This window comes from Xiphophorus couchianus, chromosome 11 (assembly GCF_001444195.1).
Source record: "Xiphophorus couchianus chromosome 11, X_couchianus-1.0, whole genome shotgun sequence".
Classification (NCBI taxonomy): domain Eukaryota; kingdom Metazoa; phylum Chordata; class Actinopteri; order Cyprinodontiformes; family Poeciliidae; genus Xiphophorus; species Xiphophorus couchianus.
Genome location: NC_040238.1, coordinates 21,880,742 through 21,899,309, shown reverse-complemented (window position 1 = coordinate 21,899,309; position 18,568 = coordinate 21,880,742). Strand labels below are relative to the sequence as shown.

The 18,568-nt window shown below is 41.5% G+C and overlaps 1 protein-coding gene across 5 annotated transcripts in view; it reads left to right on the top strand.

Annotated features, from left to right (window-relative positions):
* LOC114153346 (roundabout homolog 2-like) overlaps positions 1-18,568 on the top strand; it is a 106,084-nt gene that overhangs the window by 65,707 nt on the left and 21,809 nt on the right. For all 5 annotated transcript variants that reach the window (XM_028031833.1, XM_028031834.1, XM_028031831.1 and 2 more), the window contains 4 exons: positions 411-576; positions 1,144-1,310; positions 1,399-1,520; positions 2,958-3,189. In XM_028031833.1, the coding sequence (XP_027887634.1) occupies positions 411-576; positions 1,144-1,310; positions 1,399-1,520; positions 2,958-3,189 (687 nt within the window). The remainder of the gene's footprint in view (positions 1-410; positions 577-1,143; positions 1,311-1,398; positions 1,521-2,957; positions 3,190-18,568) is intronic.

Below are 18,568 nucleotides of genomic sequence, written 5' to 3'. Positions count from 1 at the left end.
CTTTGCAGAGCAATTTGCTGCAATATTCAAATGAAGTTGTAAGTGTTTGGAGGGGCGTGTTTCATACCAGCTCTGCTCATCAACAGACTAAAGTTTTGCTATCTTTTTCTTTGTGAAATATTTCAACTTCCATCATATTGAATGGAGTTCAAATTCTTTAGATGTGGACAGTACAGTTGCACACCACACTTTTCAGCTATTTCTAAAACAAAAAAAATAAAACCATAAATCATTTTCCTTCTACTTTACAATTCAGCACAACTTTTTGTTGGTCTATGACAAAATCCCAGTCGAATGTAGTGAAGTTCATTGTTGTAATCCAACAAATTGTGAAAAAGTTTGAGGCGTATAAAGCATAGCCTTCCCTTTGAGTTTAAGAGTTATTAATTCATCCTCTCTTCCTTCCTCAGACTCCACTGACCTCATGGATTTCATGTCGCACAACACAACTGCCCTCCCGGGCCCGCCCTCCAAGCCAGAGGTCACTGACGTTACCAAGAGCAGTATCTCATTGTCATGGGAACCGGGACCAGAGGCGGGTTCCCCAGTGTCCTCCTATGTCATTGAGGCTTTCGGGTATGTCTGTGACCTATGCCCACGAGCAACACTTAGTGACCCAAACTTTCATGGCAACAGCAGATGTAAGGGGTCTCTGTGGGGAATTCAAGCAAGCCAGGGCGGTTTCTATCAAAACAAGTCTGCAATGTAAAAGTGAGGAAGTACTCATGTGTTTGGGGTAGATATACAGATTGTTGACCAAAACCTCTCTCTGGGACACAGGAGCCATCTCCTTCCTGAGCATTATGATAGTGTTGGACATTCCCATTATGTCTATATTTGGATTTGACATGGTGAGATTAGTGAATCCGTATCAGTGCAGATGGAGTGTCTGTAAGTCATGTTATTTTTGGAACTTTGTAGCAACATTTGAGGAGCCCTTGCATGGAATTCCATAGCAGTGGTGCATGCGTCCGAAAAATCTATGCTCTTCTGACTTACCGGGAGATCAAATTATGCATGCCACATTATTAGATGCAAAGAAATGCTGGAGCCTGAGGCAACCTATCTTCCTCAGCAACAGAAACACAAGGCACATAGGCAGTAGTCTATTGGGTGTTAAATTTGATTCATTCTTTATTACAGTCAGTCTGTGAGTAATAGCTGGCAAACAGTGGCCGACCATGTGAAGACCACCGAGTTTACTGTCAAGGACCTACGACCAAACACTGTGTACCTGTTCATCATACGAGCTGTAAATGCTCAAGGACTCGGGGATCCAAGCCCAATGTCTGAGCCTGTCCGGACACAAGGTGAGGAGATAAGACCGAACTGCAGTAAATCATTTGTGTTCATTATCTTTGACCTATGTGACTACATCTCTTTTTTTCTCTCCCTCAGACATTAGTCCCACAGTGCAAGGAGTAGACCATCGTCGTGTGCAGAAGGAGCTGGGAGATGTTGTGGTCAACATGCATAATCCTGTGGTCCTTAGCTCTACTTCCGTGCAGGTCACGTGGACGGTGAGAATATGTAAAATTAGGGAAAAAGCTTAAAGTTGTGCATTTTATCCCTCTTTGATAATGTATTGAAAACCGGCTTAAGCTTTCTGCTTTTGTGTGCCTATGTGTTTCGAGCAAGTTGGCACATGCAAGAATGACATTACTGGTACACATTCAGTGTGAACACCTGCTGTTTAAATTAGATTGAGGTGAAGCTAAAATAAAGACTAATGTTTGTGTTCAGGCTAAATACATCACCATTAGGAATTGCATGCCCACCTTTGAGTTCAGTCTGCAGGCAACACTTTATCCAGGAAATAATATTTTACTCTGCTGGCAGGGTCTCTATGGCACCTTCCAAAGTAGTACACTTCAGATAGGTTGGAACCAGACTGTTACCTAATGCTTTCCAAAAATGGCATCCATGTGTGATAAACTAGATTTTTGAAACAGAATGATAACACAAGCGTTTGATCTTTGTCCATTTTTGATAAGAACTAGCATATTAATTACCACCACAGGTTTGATTGTCGAAGCCGTATATGAGCCAGGATAGACTTGGCCTCATTTAGAAAAAAAAAACAAAACAAAAAAACTCACTTTTGCTGAATGCAATAAAACTCCAGAGAGAAGGACTGCATGCATAAATTTACTGTTTTTCCAATTTCTAATATTGTATATCTAATAACTTTAATTTGGCATTCTGTTACACAGGATGAAAATCGTGTCACTGGCCCAGTTTCCTGCTGGTTTTCCTCATTTCATACTTATTAGATCACAGGTCCAATCTCAACTCAACCATTTCTTACCCACAGGGTCATTCTGGGAATATGCTAGAAAAAGTTCATGTTTTTCTGAGGAAGAAGATTATGCGGTTGTCCACATTTTGTCAATTATAGCCACAAATTTAAATAATTTAATTGACATTTTATGTCATAGATCAATGCAATATAGTGCATAACGTCTGAAGAGGAGGGAAGTTTTCATACAAATACACTTGTTAAAGGCGTGCCATGCATCTACAGCCTTTGTTCTGATACCCAATGACATTTAGAAGTTTCTAATTAGTATAAAAATCCTCCTATGTGTAATTTGTAAATAAAACCCCGTGAAGCCTTCAGAGGTTTGTTAAAGAACTGGCAAGTCCTCCACCAACCTTAATTTATGTAAGAGTGGCTCAAAGAATCTGAAGTTCCGGAGCGAAAATAAAAGAATGCATCTCAATGTTTTGAGATGTCTATCACTTCACAATTATATGGTGTTTTGTTTTGGTTTGTCTCATGCAATCCCAATGACATACATATTAAACTGTATTTGTAATGTGATGAATTAAGTAAGAACATTAGATTTTTTTTTAAAAAAAGCAAATGCATACACATAATGTATGAGTTTTTGTCTCTCTTTCTAAGTAAATAAGCATTCGGATGACTGTCGATTCCCTTCTAACCCTGCCTAAAGGTGGAAAACCCATCCCAGTTTATTCAAGGTTATCGGGTTCTGTACCGACAAACTTCTGGGCTGCCCTCCCCCGGGCCCTGGCAGATCCAGGACATGAGGATTGCCTCGGAGAGGGACGTAACACTCGCTGGTCTGAACAAAGGCATCGTCTATGAGATCAAGGTGCGACCGTATTTCAATGAGTTCCAGGGGGCGGATAGCGAGTCCATGACGGCACGCACCATGGAAGAAGGTAAGATTTATTCACATTTCTGGCAAAATTGTTGTCTTTTCAGCTTAATGATAATGAAAATAATTTTTCATAGAGCTGTTAATCCACAAGCAATTGGTCTCACGTTGTGTTTCGATCTACTTTTGTGTTCAGTTGCCACTGATAAAGGCTTCATGGTTTGATAGTAATGGATAATGGCATTTCAAGTACACCCACCCACCCACCCACACCTACTGGTGCAGTGTTATATCCCCTGTGTGTGAAAACAGGTCTCCAAGACAGCACAGTGGGGCTCTGTGACAACTCAAGGCCTCTGTGGAATGGTGGGCAGAGGGGGAGGGCAGAAAATATCTCTTGTGACTGAAGCTCAGTTAACTGGGAAAGCTCTGTTTAGCTCTGGACCCCTGCTGCCATATTCCTGTCCAGACATGCATTATATGAACCCCCATTGCTAACACGTTTACCAATCAGCCTTAAGGGTGATAACACTTGTCTATTTCCTCGTAGCTCTGCTGTTGTGTAAGTCAATTGATCAGCTACTTGTCTCTCTTGTCTAAGGTGTTTGCTGCTCAAACTGAATATAACATGGTGGCAGAAAAGTCTAAAAAATATGTGAATTTTATTCTGTGTGTGGGCGTGTGCGGGGGTGTGTGCGTGTGAATGGTTCTATTGACAAGTCTTTGGAAAAATTGTTATACACTTTGAAGTTGTTCACATTTTGAAATCATACATGGCATTTTTTTATTTTTTTACAAATGAAATTTCTAAATAGTTCATCCTGCAAATGTATTCATCCCCTTCTGTCTGATATTCTGAATTAAGATTCAGGACAATTAATTATCTTCATAATGACCTATCTAATAAATAGAGTGTACCCGTGTAAAATTTAATCTCAGTTTTGTTACAGAGTTTTATGTATCATTCAGGCTCTTGAAGACTAAGGAACACACTTGACAGGTGAGCAATAAGGTTCTTGGAGATGTTAGCAGCAGGGTTAGCTTAGGAGACAAAATCTCAAGAGTTGAGCATGTCACTGATACTAAAACAGACGTACAGATTAGGGAGAGAATTTATCCGAAAAGTAGATAAGAGGCTCATTGCTAACGCTAGAGGAGCTAAATAGATTGAAAGCTCTGGTGGAAGAATCATTTGACAAAACAACCATTTGTATGACATTCCACAAATATGACTGTGATGGAGATTGGAAGAGAAAGCCACTAGAAAGCCGGAAGGTGCCATTATAGCTTGCCACAGGACACAGTAATTGTGTGGAAGAGAGTGTGTGTGGAGGTAGAAACTTTAGTAACGAGGCAGGAAAAGGCAGCTTGGTTGACATTGAGGAGTTAATTTAAAACAAGGAAAAAGAATTTCAGGACAAAGCACAGCCCTCCATAACTCTGCTGACAGAAGGAGTGGCTCCCTGTGCAAAGCACGTAACTACAAGTTGTCAAACGACCTGTGTATGTATATAAACCTTTGCAGGTGTGTGAGTGCGATTGGGTGAATGTGGCTCTTGTGTAAGCCACTTTACGTAGTCAGTATAACGAAAAAGGTTCTATATAAATTAAGTTAAATTATAGACATTAACCAACATTATAGTTACAACAGAGTTCTTGTTCTCAGTTAACATATACAGTTACATCATAATATAGTTATCAATTTTGTTTTATTGATACACCCTTATGAATTTGCTGAGTAGAAGAGTATACCAAAGTACATATTAAACAAGTTACAGACACAATTGTTAGAATGTTATCTTATTGGTTAAAGTTCTCTTGTCGGATAAGATCAAAATTTACATTTTTGATCTGTTTGCAAACCTTATGTGTTGGGCAAAAATAAAAATGCAAATAACCCTTAACACTCCACTGTGAAACATGGTTGTAGCACCATCATCTTGTGGAAACACTTTATTTCATCAGAGACATAGAAGTAAAAAACATGGGTTATGTTTACTTTTGCATTACTTTGAATATCTAAAATATCTGTAAACAAACAGTTTATTCCTTATGGTTCATATAGGTTGGGAAACATAGAATAATGAACATTCATATAAAAGAACAGTACATAAAGCAGATATTTAGGTGTTCATAGTAAAAGTCCAAAGTCCAGTCCTTTTTCTGAGTATCCTTTGAGCAGTCACTGGATCTGCTGACATGCTCTTGAATTATCTAATATAATTGGACCTACAGCATGCTTAGAACACGGCCAGCGCCTCGCTTAAAAACGATTCTCCCCAAGGATAAGAATGAATTATCGTGACTCATTCACATTACCCGTTTTACCTCTGAGTGACTCAAAGGAAACTTTAGTTCTCTGCGATCAGGTATGTCACTTGGACTGCACCAGAAGCAGTTTGCACTTTGACAAAGCTGGGGACGAGATCATTGACGTTTAAAGATATTTGTCCAATGTGTTTGTGCTTGACCGTGAAAAGATCACAAGGCCTCCCAGAAGAAAGGCGAGCTAAAACTATACCAACAACTGATGCAGAAAGAAAGCCTCACCTCACTGGGGCCCAATTAAAATGGCCACACAGGATCACTGGAGGGTTTTTTTCCCACTGGGACACATGCTGTATTTACTTGAGATACTGGGAATGAGGTGTTGTGGTATTGGAAGCAAAGGATTGATCCACCCATTATCCAGAGCCCAAGATGTGTATAGTAGAATTCTGCAGAAATATCAGTAAAAGACACTTGTTCTACTTCAAAGACACATTGGCAGCTTGGCTCTCCTTCTGCAAAACCTGATTATGTCTCAAGGTAATAAATAAATAAAAAATCCCTACTCCTGGGCTGTGATACCTAATGAAATGATAAAAGGGAAAATGTTTGCTAGGTTCATTGATCTTTAAAGCACTTAAGTGAATTGTTGGTCAGGCTTTTATTTCCATCACTGTCATCTATAGGAGCCTCAGGCTTTCCAACACTGTCATTGACAAATTAAAAGAAATAATAATGTACTAGGGAAAGAGTCACCTGTAATTCTGAAGAAGAGAATGACAGATAAATCTTTAAAATTTGGTTGTTGTTTTTTTATTTTGCAAGAGGAAAGACATGGGCATCCGTTATGGAATAAACCTTATAGAAATACATTTACCAGCCCCCTTGTATGGTACGCATTGCTTGTACCTGCAAACTAACAATTAGTTTGCAATTTTTCCCAAAACCAATTATGCTAACTGCTCCATGCCCTGTACATCAGAACATTAAGCAGCTTTAGAGGCTTTAGTTTAACTGCACAGCTGAGTAAATAAAAAATGTTCTCTTAAACGCATGAATTCTTTCAAATAAGCCAACAGCTACGCTGGTTATTAGTCCGATACATGCAGACAAGAAAGATGCTCTTTGACATTTTGCGCTGTTGTGATCATTTCTAGTAATGTTATCTTGAGTCATTACTGGTATTGTAGCCATTATTCATCTTGAAGGAGTCTCCTCATACCTCTAAGGGTTTCAGTACTATACTTAATGCTTCCTGTCTTCTAATGCAGAGCGTTTTTACGTGACTGGAAAATCTCCATCTTCTTGAGGCAGGTTATCTGAAATGAAATCTGAAAGCAAGAAGGGAAAGGATTTGCCTAATGGTGCATTTTCATTGATAATTAGAAATACAAGTAGTCCTATGTTAAATTCCTTATATGGCATGATCTCATTTTCTTTGAACTACAGAGTGGAACATGTCTGAGCAAATAGTTTGATTACTTTTTTTGTAGGAATAATAATTTTTTGCTTAAAGAATAATGATAAAGTAGATGTGTAATATTTTGAACATTACATGTACCAATGCCAAAAACGTAGCAGCACACCTATCAAACAGTTTTGTATTCAGTTATTTAACTACAATGCTGCAGAAAAGTATCAACTGAATAAATATAGATTATTTTGGGAGTGGTTAGGGTGAATTTTCTTGCTTTGTTTTTTTTTTTTTCTGTCATAGTTAAATGCTTACGGAAATCTTATGACCTGAAAATGACTGACTAACCTGGGTGTTTTAGAAAGTAATTGTTTCCTTAATATAAGAACTTGTGCTCAAACCCTTGGCAGCAACAACTATCATCTCCATATTTCAAAATGTCCAGGTTTGAAGGAGCAAATCAATCGAAGATCATCAAACTACCTCTAAAGTTGTTCCACTGATTTTTTTCTCAAAGTCTTGGCAATCATCAGGATGTTTTGTTCTTTGCACTTTTTTGCAAATGTGCAACAGATCTTTATGTTCTTTTTGAGCCGCAGTTTCTAACCTTTCAATTTTCTGCGGATGCTATGTTTTGGAGTAATTGTTGGTTGGCTAGCATCTTCTCCGCAGGATTACCACTGTCGCATTTTTATTTCACTTACAAATAATCTGACACAATGTGATTTGCTGTAGTCTCAAAACCTCAGAAATCAGAAATGGCTTTTCAGACCGTGGATGTCAGCGACTTTGTTTCGTATTGAACGCACATGGCGTCTGGCTTTTTAAGATACTTGAGCCTGCATTCTATTGCCAAATAAGATCTGTTGAAGTGATTTCTTCCTTCTACAGTAATCAGGCATGGGCATGGATAATGACATAGGACTCATCCTTCATAAAAATGTGAAAAAAACTTTAAAAATGTAAATATGTCAATGTCAATGTCAATGTCAAATTTATTTATATAGCACCTTACAGCAGACAAGACTGCACCAAAGTGCTGTACAAAACAACAACACAAAAACAACAACACAAATGACAAAACAGAACACACATCATTTAAATGCCAGAGAGTAAAAGTGAGTTTTAAGAAGCGATTTAAAATGGTCCAGGCTGTGGGCAGATCTAATCTGGAAAGGTAAGTTATTCCATAAAACAGGAGCAGCAACAGAAAAAGCTCGATCTCCTTTCCTCTTAAGTCGAGTTCGAGGAACTGTAAGTAATAACTGATTATTTGATCGTAGCGTTCTGGACACAGACTGGAGATTTAAAAGGTCCCGAAGATAAGGGGGGGCTAACCCATTTAAAACTTTAAAAGTTAACAAAAGAATCTTAAAATCTATTCGATAAAAGACAGGCAACCAGTGTAAAGATGCCAGAGTTGGCCTTATGTGGTCATGCTTCCTGGTTCCTGTGAGAAGCCGTGCTGCTGCGTTATGGATCATTTGAAGTCGCTGAATCTGTGATTTTTCCATCCCTCTATATAAAGAGTTGCAGTAATCCAGTCGAGTTGTTATGAAGGCATGGATAAGTCTTTCAAAGTCCTTAAAACCGAAATAAGATTTAACTTTTGCTAAAAGCCGAAGGTGGTAAAAACTCGATTTAACGACAGAACTAACTTGTTTATGTAGCTTTAGAGAGCTGTCAAAAGTGAAACCAAGATTCCTAGCAGAGGTCTGATAAGAGCGAGCTAAAGAACCAAGAATCTGATCTGGATTTGTAGTCTGAAGTTTCTGACCAAATAATAGAACTTGAGTTTTGCTTTCATTGAGGTGAAGAAAGTTTTTTTCCATCCATAATTTAACTTCAGCTAAACAGTTTAGCAACAGCTGAAGAGAATCAGTTGTACCATTTTGCAATTTAAGGGGCAAATAAATCTGGATATCATCTGCAAAACAATGAAAGGAAATATTAAATTTTTGGAAAATTTTACCAAGAGGCAGTAAATACAAGATAAACAAAATGGGCCCTAAAATTGACCCTTGGGGAACACCATACTTTAATGGTCTGGCCCCAGAACAGGATTGGTCAAGATGAACAGAAAAGGTTCTGTTTTCTAAATAAGACTTGAACCATTGGAATACTGAGCCTCGCAGGCCAACACAGTGTTTTAATCTATGTAAAAGAATTTGATGATCTACAGTATCAAATGCAGAGCTCAAATCTAGAAGTAATAAAACTGCAATGTTGCCTGAATCAACTGTTAATAGGAGATCATTATACACTCGGAGCAAGGCAGATTCAGTGCTATGAGCAACTTTAAACCCAGACTGGAACTTCTCAGTTATATTATTGTCTTTTAAAAACATTTCAAGCTGAATAAAAACTAATTTCTCAAGAATTTTAGATAAGAAAGGCAATTTAGAAATGGGCCTGAAGTTTGCTAGGTCACTGGGGTCTAGATTGGATTTTTTAAGAAGAGGTTTGACCACAGCATGTTTGAGAGTAGATGGTACACAACCTGACTGCAATGAGGTATTTATCACCTTAAGAATGTAGCTGCCAAAAATCAGAAAAATGTCTTTTATCAGACGAGTAGGAAGACAGTCCAGTGGATAATTTGAAGGCCGCAGATGGTTTATAACCAACTTCAGTTCATCCATGGAAACTGGCTGAAAGTGCTCTAGAGTTGCTGGGCATTGTGGCATTCCAAGGGAATCTAAGTCTACCAGCTTATTCAAGCCTCTAAGAGCTTCAATCTTTCCTATAAAGAACATAGAGAAAGCCTCACAACGTTCAACAGAGTCTAAAGGACTTGATATAATCGAGGGATTGACCATCCTATCCAGGACATTAAAAAGGACCTGCGGCCTATGCCTATTTGAAGCTACAAAAGTAATAAAATATTTCGATTTTGCTAATTTGACAGCATTCTGATAATTAATTAAACTGTCTCTCAAAATTTGAAAGGAAACCTGAAGCTTATCTTTTTTCCACCTCCTCTCAGCGCGCCTACATTCTCGTCTAAGCGCGCGTGTGGTTTCATTAAGCCACGGCTCCAAAACTTTCTTTCTTGTAGTTGATTTAATTTTCAAAGGAGCTACAGTATTTAGAGCATTAGAGCAGATGTTGTTAAAATTTGTAACAAGAGCTTCAATATCAAGGTTATCAGTAGGGAATGTAGTAGGAGCTAAGATTGCATTCAGTTGAAGAGCAGTATCAGAGTTAATGGTACGACAAAGTAGAGGTTTAACATTGCTTGTAACCACAGGAGGTGAAATCTTGATAGAGAATAATACAGGGAAATGATCTGAAATACAAGTCTGAAAGATTTCAATGGTATCCAAACAAAGCCCATGTGATAACACCAAATCCAGAGTATGGCCCTTTGAATGTGTTGGTCCAACCACAGATTGTATAAAATCAAATGAGTCAATCAAGTCCAAAAAGTCCTTCACCAGAGGTTTATCTGGGCAGCATATATTAAAATCACCTATAATTAAAATACGATCGTGCTCTACGACAATCCCTGCCAAAAGTTCAGAGAATTCATGAATGAAGTCCTTGTTGAACTTTGGCGGACGATAGATCACCACACACAAAATTGGTTCAGTTAATTTTAGTTCAAAAGCTTGGAGTTCAAAACTGCAAAATGATTGTATGTGTGATTGTTGACAATAAAAACTGGATTTAAAAATTGTAGCCAGACCTCCGCCTTTTCCAGTCAGTCGGGGAGAGTTTATAAAAGTACAGTTCTGAGGTAGAAGTTCAGAGAACGGGGACAACTGACCTTCTTGTAGCCAAGTTTCTGTGATGAATAAAAAATCCAAATCCCGAGAAGTGAACAGATCGTGTAGCATGAAGGTCTTGTTAGCTAGTGACCTAGCATTAAGCAACGCCAAGGAGACGGTTGATGATCCAGCTTCACAAGTTGGGGTGGAGACATCGTTCAACCGCTTGAGATTAGCCCAGTCCACATTCCTCCATTTATCCCGCCGTCGTCTGTAATAGAAAATCCTCTCCACATCCATCTGAGAGGCGCACAGACCCGGAAAGACGTGACAAATCCAACGGCGTCTTACATCCAGGAAACGAGGACACCATCCAAGTCGAGGAGAGCCGCCTCGACAGCGAAGAGATGCTAAATAAGCTTTAATCCTCACCGCCAGTCCTCCACGTTTGCCACGTCTTCTGCGGGGACGCCTTTCCGGAATGAGATGTGGACAGCTCAGCAGCTCAGCGGGGATGTCTGAGAGGAACTCGAAGCCTCGGTTTCTCGGACCCAGACCACATCCAAATTGTAAATCTACCGATGTTTTAATGTCCAGAAGCGCCTGACGGTCATAATAAATCAAGGCACTGGAACCATAGAAGCATAAATGTACGAATAGAGCGAAAAGAACAAAAACAACAAAGCAAAGAGAGCGAGTCGGACGGCGTGCCGTACACACTGGCGCCATCTTGACATGAATACAGAAATAAAAGTGTAAGGGGACCACATACTTTTTTAAAGGCTATATCATAAGCAACAATACATTAAAGGTATACCTTGTTTATGTGATGAGTGTAGACAGTTATATTGTACAAGACTGAGTATATGTGTGTCCATTTGCATAGTTGTCCTAGTAAGTCTCTCCATTAAAAACAACTAAATGTATAAATTGTTGCACACTCGAACAAAAATGGTATCGAGACATGGGGTTGTGGTAAATTTTCTTTACTCCTTTTTTTTTTCGAACACGAACAATATCAATAGTCCAACGTGCGTCACACTCAGGCTGCTCTCTACTACTCGGCTTCTTCTACACAACAAACACTTAGGACCCCAGGCTGCCCTACGCGCCTGTTCAAAAGTCCTGCTTTTCTAAACTCCTCACTCTCAGCCAGAATAGTTATCCACATATGTATGAATGTACAGCTTCACATGGACAATCAATCACAGTGCTTTTTAAATAACAAAACAAAGCAAAATATTCATAGGAACAAGAATAAAATCATTTTAATGGGAGGGGGGGTCCTTGATCTAAAGTCCCCAGCAACTGGTCCCCCACACTCTCCCCCTCAAAAATAAATGTCGTCCCGACATAGTGACATCTCTGGAGTAACTGAGGCTTCAGCCGGTATGGAGACAAGTTTGGAAGACAGTCTCTTGGCACACTGTTCTGTATGACACAGTTCTTAACATGGCATCTATCCCCCTCTTCATGTCATGTCGAAACAATAGATAGTACTGGCCAGGTAATATCTGTATGGTCACTCTGCCATCTCTGCAGGTTGTGTATCGCAGACTGTAAAGTTTGACTTTAAGGTCCTGCCCCATAACCTTTTATTCAGACCCACTTATGTTACTATATGCTCAACATATATCAGTCTAAATCAACCCAATAGTGGTCTCAACTCCAGATGTGCACTAATCAGCTATTATTATACTTAAAGCTTCCGATCCTAATCCCCCTTGTCCTGCCTAGCTACCTAACTTGTGTACCATAACCTGAACATATAACGGAACAATGTAACCTAACCCCGATATCCACTGAACATTACTTGTGCCTAACCATAAGTGTTGGTTGGCCTAGCCTGCTGTATGTGAGTGTCCTGGGTGGATTTCGTTGTCTAGAAGGATACTGTCTTGGAACGGGTTCCCGCCCTCTCTCGTCTGCTTCATCAGATGACACCGCCTCGCCAGAATCTTGTTCTTCTGCTTCCTCAGACGACACCGCCTCGCCAGAATCTTGTTCGTCTGCTTCATTAGATGGTGCTGCTTCCGCAGGATCTTGTCCATCTGCTGTATCAGATGATGAGTGCTCCTCTGTCGCCATTTCTTCCTCTCCGTCCACTTCTCCTTCCTGCTCCACCTCAGATCCTGCAGTCACTTGAGCATCCTCTGCATCCCTCCTCAGCTGACCTTCAACTTGTTCAGGTTGTACTCTTGGATGGGTGATGGACCTCCAGTTGTCTTCATCATCAGAACTGCTGTCACCATTCTTGTCAACACCATCTCCTTGCTTCCTTCTGTTTCTACTCTGCTGTTGCCTTTTCCTGTCCATCATGTTCTTCGCATCTTTCTCTGTTTCAGCAGTCAGAAAATCACAAGGCAATAGTAAGTTTCTATGCAAAACTCTGATCTTCCCTGTGCCTTTTTCAGGATGTACCGCATAAACAGGGCTGTCCTTGTGTTTCCTTTCAGTGACTATGTAGACCTTGTCCTCCCAGTACGACCTGAGTTTTCCTGGTCCTCCTCTTTCCTTGAAATTCCGCACTAAGACCCTAGATCCTGGCTGCAGTTCCACTCCATGAATTCTCCGATCATACTCCGTCTTTGCCCTATTCCGCTCCTTATGTGCTGTCTCAGATGCCAACTTGTAAGCTTCTTGCATCCTTTTTCTCCACTTACTGGCATAATCACTGTGGGAGGTGCTCTGATCAATTGGAGTTAATCCAAACATCATGTCCACTGGCAGCCGGGGACTCCTGCCATAAAGAAGGTAGTAAGGTGCATATCCAGTTGCCTCGCTGCGTGTACAATTATATGCATGCACTACTTTGGGCAGGGAGCTCTTCCAATCTGACTTTTCTTTTTCTGTCAGGTTTCTGAGCATTGAAAGAAGTGTTCGATTAAATCTTTCTGCTTGACCATTTCCAGCTGCATGGTAAGGAGTTGTACGGGAACCTTGGATGCCACAATACTTTTCCAGTTTAGAAAACAGCTTGTTTTCGAATTCTTTACCCTGATCGTGATGAAGTTTAGCTGGAAATCCAAACTTTAGGGCAAAGTCTCCGAAGATCTTTTCTGCAGCGGTTTTTGCTGATTTGTTCGTGCATGCATATGCTTGAGCAAAGCGTGTAAAATGGTCTATGACAACAAGGATGTATTCATATCCTCCTTTACAACGCTCCAAATGAAGGAAGTCAATGGAGACCATTTCGAATGGGTGAGTGGTAACAATATTGACCAGTGGTGCTCTTGTTATCCTGTTTGGATGCTTCCGCTTCAGGCAACTACAAACCTTTGTCACATGATGTTCCACATCCCTTTTCATATATGGCCAGTAAAATCGGTCACGGATTAAGTTCAATGTTCTTTCCACACCAAGGTGTCCCATTTCCTCATGCAGTTCTTTATATATTAGCTGGTGGAACACCTTGGGCAGCACAAGTTGAACTCGATTGGAGGACTTCCTAAAAAGAATGCCATCTTCATTGACACACAGTTTGTTTCTTTCTCTAGCGAATACAGAGATGCCGTCACGCCAATTTCTTTTGGCATGCTGGGGCCACTGTTTTCTCATCACAAACTCACGCACCTTTCCAATCATCGAATCCTCTTCCTGTGCTTTTCTGAGGTCCTCTGCTGATATTTTAGCCACTGATGGCGCTATGTGTTCCTGTTCTTCATCATTGCAGGCTGCCATTATGACTGCAGGACACAACCACGGCCCTTGATCATGGGATGTTAGCTGGACTGATTGTGTGACAGATGAAATTACCTTTGGCTCCATCTCCTGGACGCATGTCCGCATGTACTCCTCCATGTCCAGGGGCATCCTAGACAGCCCGTCTGCATCCCCATTAACTTTCCCCGGTCGATACTTGATGGAGAAGTTAAAGTCTGCTAATTCGGCTATCCAGCGGTGTGTGGTGGCATTTAGCTTGGCTGATGTTAAAACATAGGTTAAAGGGTTATTATCTGTATAGACGACAAAAGAGGGTGCATAATAAAGGTACTCTCTGAATCGTTCACAGATTGCCCACTTCATTGCTAAGAACTCTAACTTCCCAGAATGGAGGTGGTAATTCTTTTCTGGGGAAGTTAATGTTCTTGACCCATAACCTATGACCACAAGTTTGCCTTGTTGTCTCTGGTACAATACTGCACCGAGGCCTTCTTGCGAAGCATCACAGTGCAATACAAATGGTTTCTCAAAGTCAGGGTAACCTAACAGAGGAGGAGACACCAAATACTCCAACAGCTGGCAGAGAACATCCTTATGATGTTCTGTCCATACGATTGGATGGCTTGAGGGAAGCTGGTCTGAGCTTTTGTGTTTCCCCTTGTTTGTTTTTAACCCTCCTCCTTTCACTACCTTTCCAGGTTTCTTTTCTGTGGACAGCAGCCTGTACAGGGGTTGAGCAGTGCGTGAGAAGTTGGGAATATATGGACGATAGTATGTTAGAAAGCCCAACATTTTCCTCAAATCACCCACTGTTTTTGGTACGCGGTCTTTGAGTGCTTGTACTGGTGCGATCTCAGCAGGATCCATGCAGTAGCCATCCTTGGATACAATCTTTCCCAGAAACTTCACCTTGTCTTTGAAGATTTCACATTTTCTTGGCGTTAGTTTCACTCCATGAGTCTGATAACGACGCAACACCTCTCTCATGTCGCGTAGGTGATTCTCAAATGACTGGCTGTGGACTAGGTTGTCATCCAAATATGGCTGCGATGTTTCATCCCTAATGCCTGCGAGGCACTCCTCCATACTGCGCTGAAACTCTGCTGGAGCCGAGGACAGGCCAAAGGGAATCCTGATCCACTCATATAAACCCCAAGGTGTTATGAATGCGGTCAGTGGTCTGCTACTCTCCTCCAGGAAACCCTGATGGTATGCCTTGCCCTGGTCCAAGACAGAGAACCATGCACTTCCACTCAGGTTATTAAGCATATCCTGTACTCGAGGGATGGGATGACGGTCCGGAATGGATTTCCGGTTCAGCTCACGATAATCCACACACAAGCGGAGGCTCCCATCCTTCTTGCGCACACAAACTATGGGTGATGAATATGGAGATCGGGACTTTTGAATCCAACCTCTGTTCAGCAGGTCTTCCAGATATTCCTTCACCTCCTTAAGAAGCGGTTTGGGGACAGATGTGTAAGTCCGCCTTACTGGGGTTCTGTCACTCAGCCTGATTTTAAGCTGCAGGGATGGGATGCACCCCACATCATGCTCATCCTTAGAAAATGCATTGCACTCCTCATGAAGCATCCTTCTTACATCATCTTGCTGCTCAGGAGTTAGGTGGTCAATGGGCACTGGGGGGTCCCACAGATCAAATTTGGATGCCTCAGACTCATCATATCCTCTATGTGGTTCGTCAGAAGCTGGACGGTTGCGGTCACTGGCAAGTGAGTTGATCTCTGTTTTCTTTTCACTTACACCCACAGGTCTGGCTTCTACTGGATAAACTGCTTTAATCTGCTGTAAGTATCCCAGTACAGTGCGGGGTATCAAAGTAATGTCTGAATGGCTGTCGTTTGTGACTGGGATTGATACTGCTGACCGGTTTCCCTTTTTCAGGCAGACCACTGTTTTTAAGATGTTCAAGCCCTCAGGCCATTTTGGGACCACCTCGGGCTCAAACAGTACTTCCTGTCTTTCTGAGAGAGGACCAATCCGCACACTACACTTCACCTCTCTGGTCTGACCCGCCGGAATCACTGTTTTTAGACGTCCTATTTTCACCATGGTTTCTTCATTACTTTGGTGAGCTGTTTTTACTAAGTGAATTAACACATCTGCCTTTTTGCAGTCGAATGAGAAAGCCTCTTTTACTGCTATGGATGTGACACCAGGGTGGTGCTCCATGCCATTCTTTACTAAATGTTCAATGACATTGTAGCCAATTATAGGTGGCTCAGCCACTCCAGGCTCATTAGAGACGAGCACTGGCACAATCAGTTCTGGATTCAGGCCTCCCTTTGATCCCAGTTTGAATTTTACCTCAACCCAACCTGCAAAGGGAATGAGAGTCTGGTTTGCTGCTTTCCCAACCAAGGTCTCTCCCTCCTCTAGGAGCTCACCTGTGCTGCGTAACTTGATGTGGGGTAGCTGGGATCTCCTCAAGCTTTCATTTATGATGGTGACCTGTGAGCCGGTGTCCCACAACGCCTTGGTTGGCACATCCTCAAAGAAGCAGTCCACCATGCACTTATTTCCTATCAGAGTCCGCAGCTTGGTGTGCTGATGTATGGAGAGGTGACTGGCATAAGTGGAACCTACGATTTTTTTTGCTTTCTCACCCATTTCCACTTGTGCCTCCAGCTGCCTAATCCGTTCACAGAGCCGCTCATACACCTTTTCCTCAGCTTCTCCTTGGAGTACAGTGTGTTGTTGTGCATGTGTGGAGGTTTGTATGTTCACATTCATGTCATCAGGTTTCACAGTCAACCTTTTTGGTCCCCTGCAGCCCCTGGAGAAGTGTCCCAACTGTCCACACTTAAAACAATGCTCACATTGATCACTTATGTTGTGCTCTTCACATCCTTTGCATCCCCTTTTAACATTCCTTCTTGTTTGGTGAGTAGACTGAGAGCTGGTCATGCTTTTCTTAATTTCAGCAATCTCTTCTCTGAGCAGTCTTACTGTTTCACACAGCTCTGACTCCCTTGAACTGATGGGCGCAGAGGTTTTACGGGTTTTCTGCTTCACCACTTCAGCTGACTGTTCTTGGATTGCCAAACTGGTGTTAGGTGCAGCCTGGTTTTGTTGCCTGATCTGCATTTCTGTTTGTAGCTCGTTAATTTTTGGAATTTTGGTGTTGTAGCTTTTCTTCTGTTTGGACTGTCGTTCTGAATCCACACTTGCAGCCTCATTCATCTTTTCAATAAGAGTCTCATCGGTCACAGTTTGATCATCAAGGGAAGACTTTAGCTGAAACTTTATGTTGTCACTCAACAGTCCAGTACTGACTGACCTCAGGAATTTCCTCTGAATGAAGTCGGGGCTGTACTGTTCATCTGCATCGACTTCTCTTGAAGCAAGCAACAGCCTCTCTTTCAGTTCGATTGCCCTGAAGAGGAAGTTTTGGGGGGATTCACGACTGTCCTGTGTGATATTTATCAGTCTTTGATAGATATCAGTGGAGCTATCCTCTTTAAAATGTCCCTTTAAAATCGCTTTGAGCTGGGGCAGGGTCAGATCACGCTTAATTTCAAGCATGTCCCGAATGCTTAAACCAGGGCTGATTGATTTTATTACAGCTTCTATTACTTCAGCATCACTGTGTCCTTTACTCAGGCCTCTCTCAATCTGATGCATTAAGTTGGTGTATGAGAGCCTGTCTTTCTGACCCTTCTCCCCTATCTGACCACATATTTTAAATTCCCTCCGTATGGTCACTTCTGGAAGCCTATTTGCTGTGGCTGGCATCACATTTTCAGTCACTGTTCTCTGAGGCTTACCATTTATACGTTCATTTAGCCTCAGTACTTCCTCTTGCAAAGCTTGGTTGTTGAGGTGGAGCTGCGAGTATTTTTCTGCCAAGTCCATTTGTTCAGTTACAGCCTGGGTGCTTTGTGACTTGTTACACGTTGCCTCCTCTTCAGCAGTAACTTCAGAATGTTGTGATATCAGTTCAATTGATTTTAACAATCTCCGAAGATAGCACCTCGCCACCTCCTCTTCTTCATCATTTATCACAGCATCAACGGACTCTGTTATTAATCGTATTAACGCTCGCCTCGTTACAGAATGTCCGCTTTGGATTTTAGCTTCTGCACACACCTCTTTGAGCTGATCCAACTGCAGGAGCCATAGCTGCTGAGAGACGGTCTCTGCCAACTCCTCCATGTCGGTCGCGCACAATGTAGGCGCGCTCCCGCCGCTGCTCGCTCCGGTTAGCATCGCTCAAGAAAGTCCCTCGACGAAGCGTTAATAATCTCGGTGGAACCTCCAATATTTTGTTGCACACTCGAACAAAAATGGTATCGAGACATGCGGTTGTGGTAAATTTTCTTTACTCCTTTTTTTTTTTCGAACACGAACAATATCAATAGTCCAAC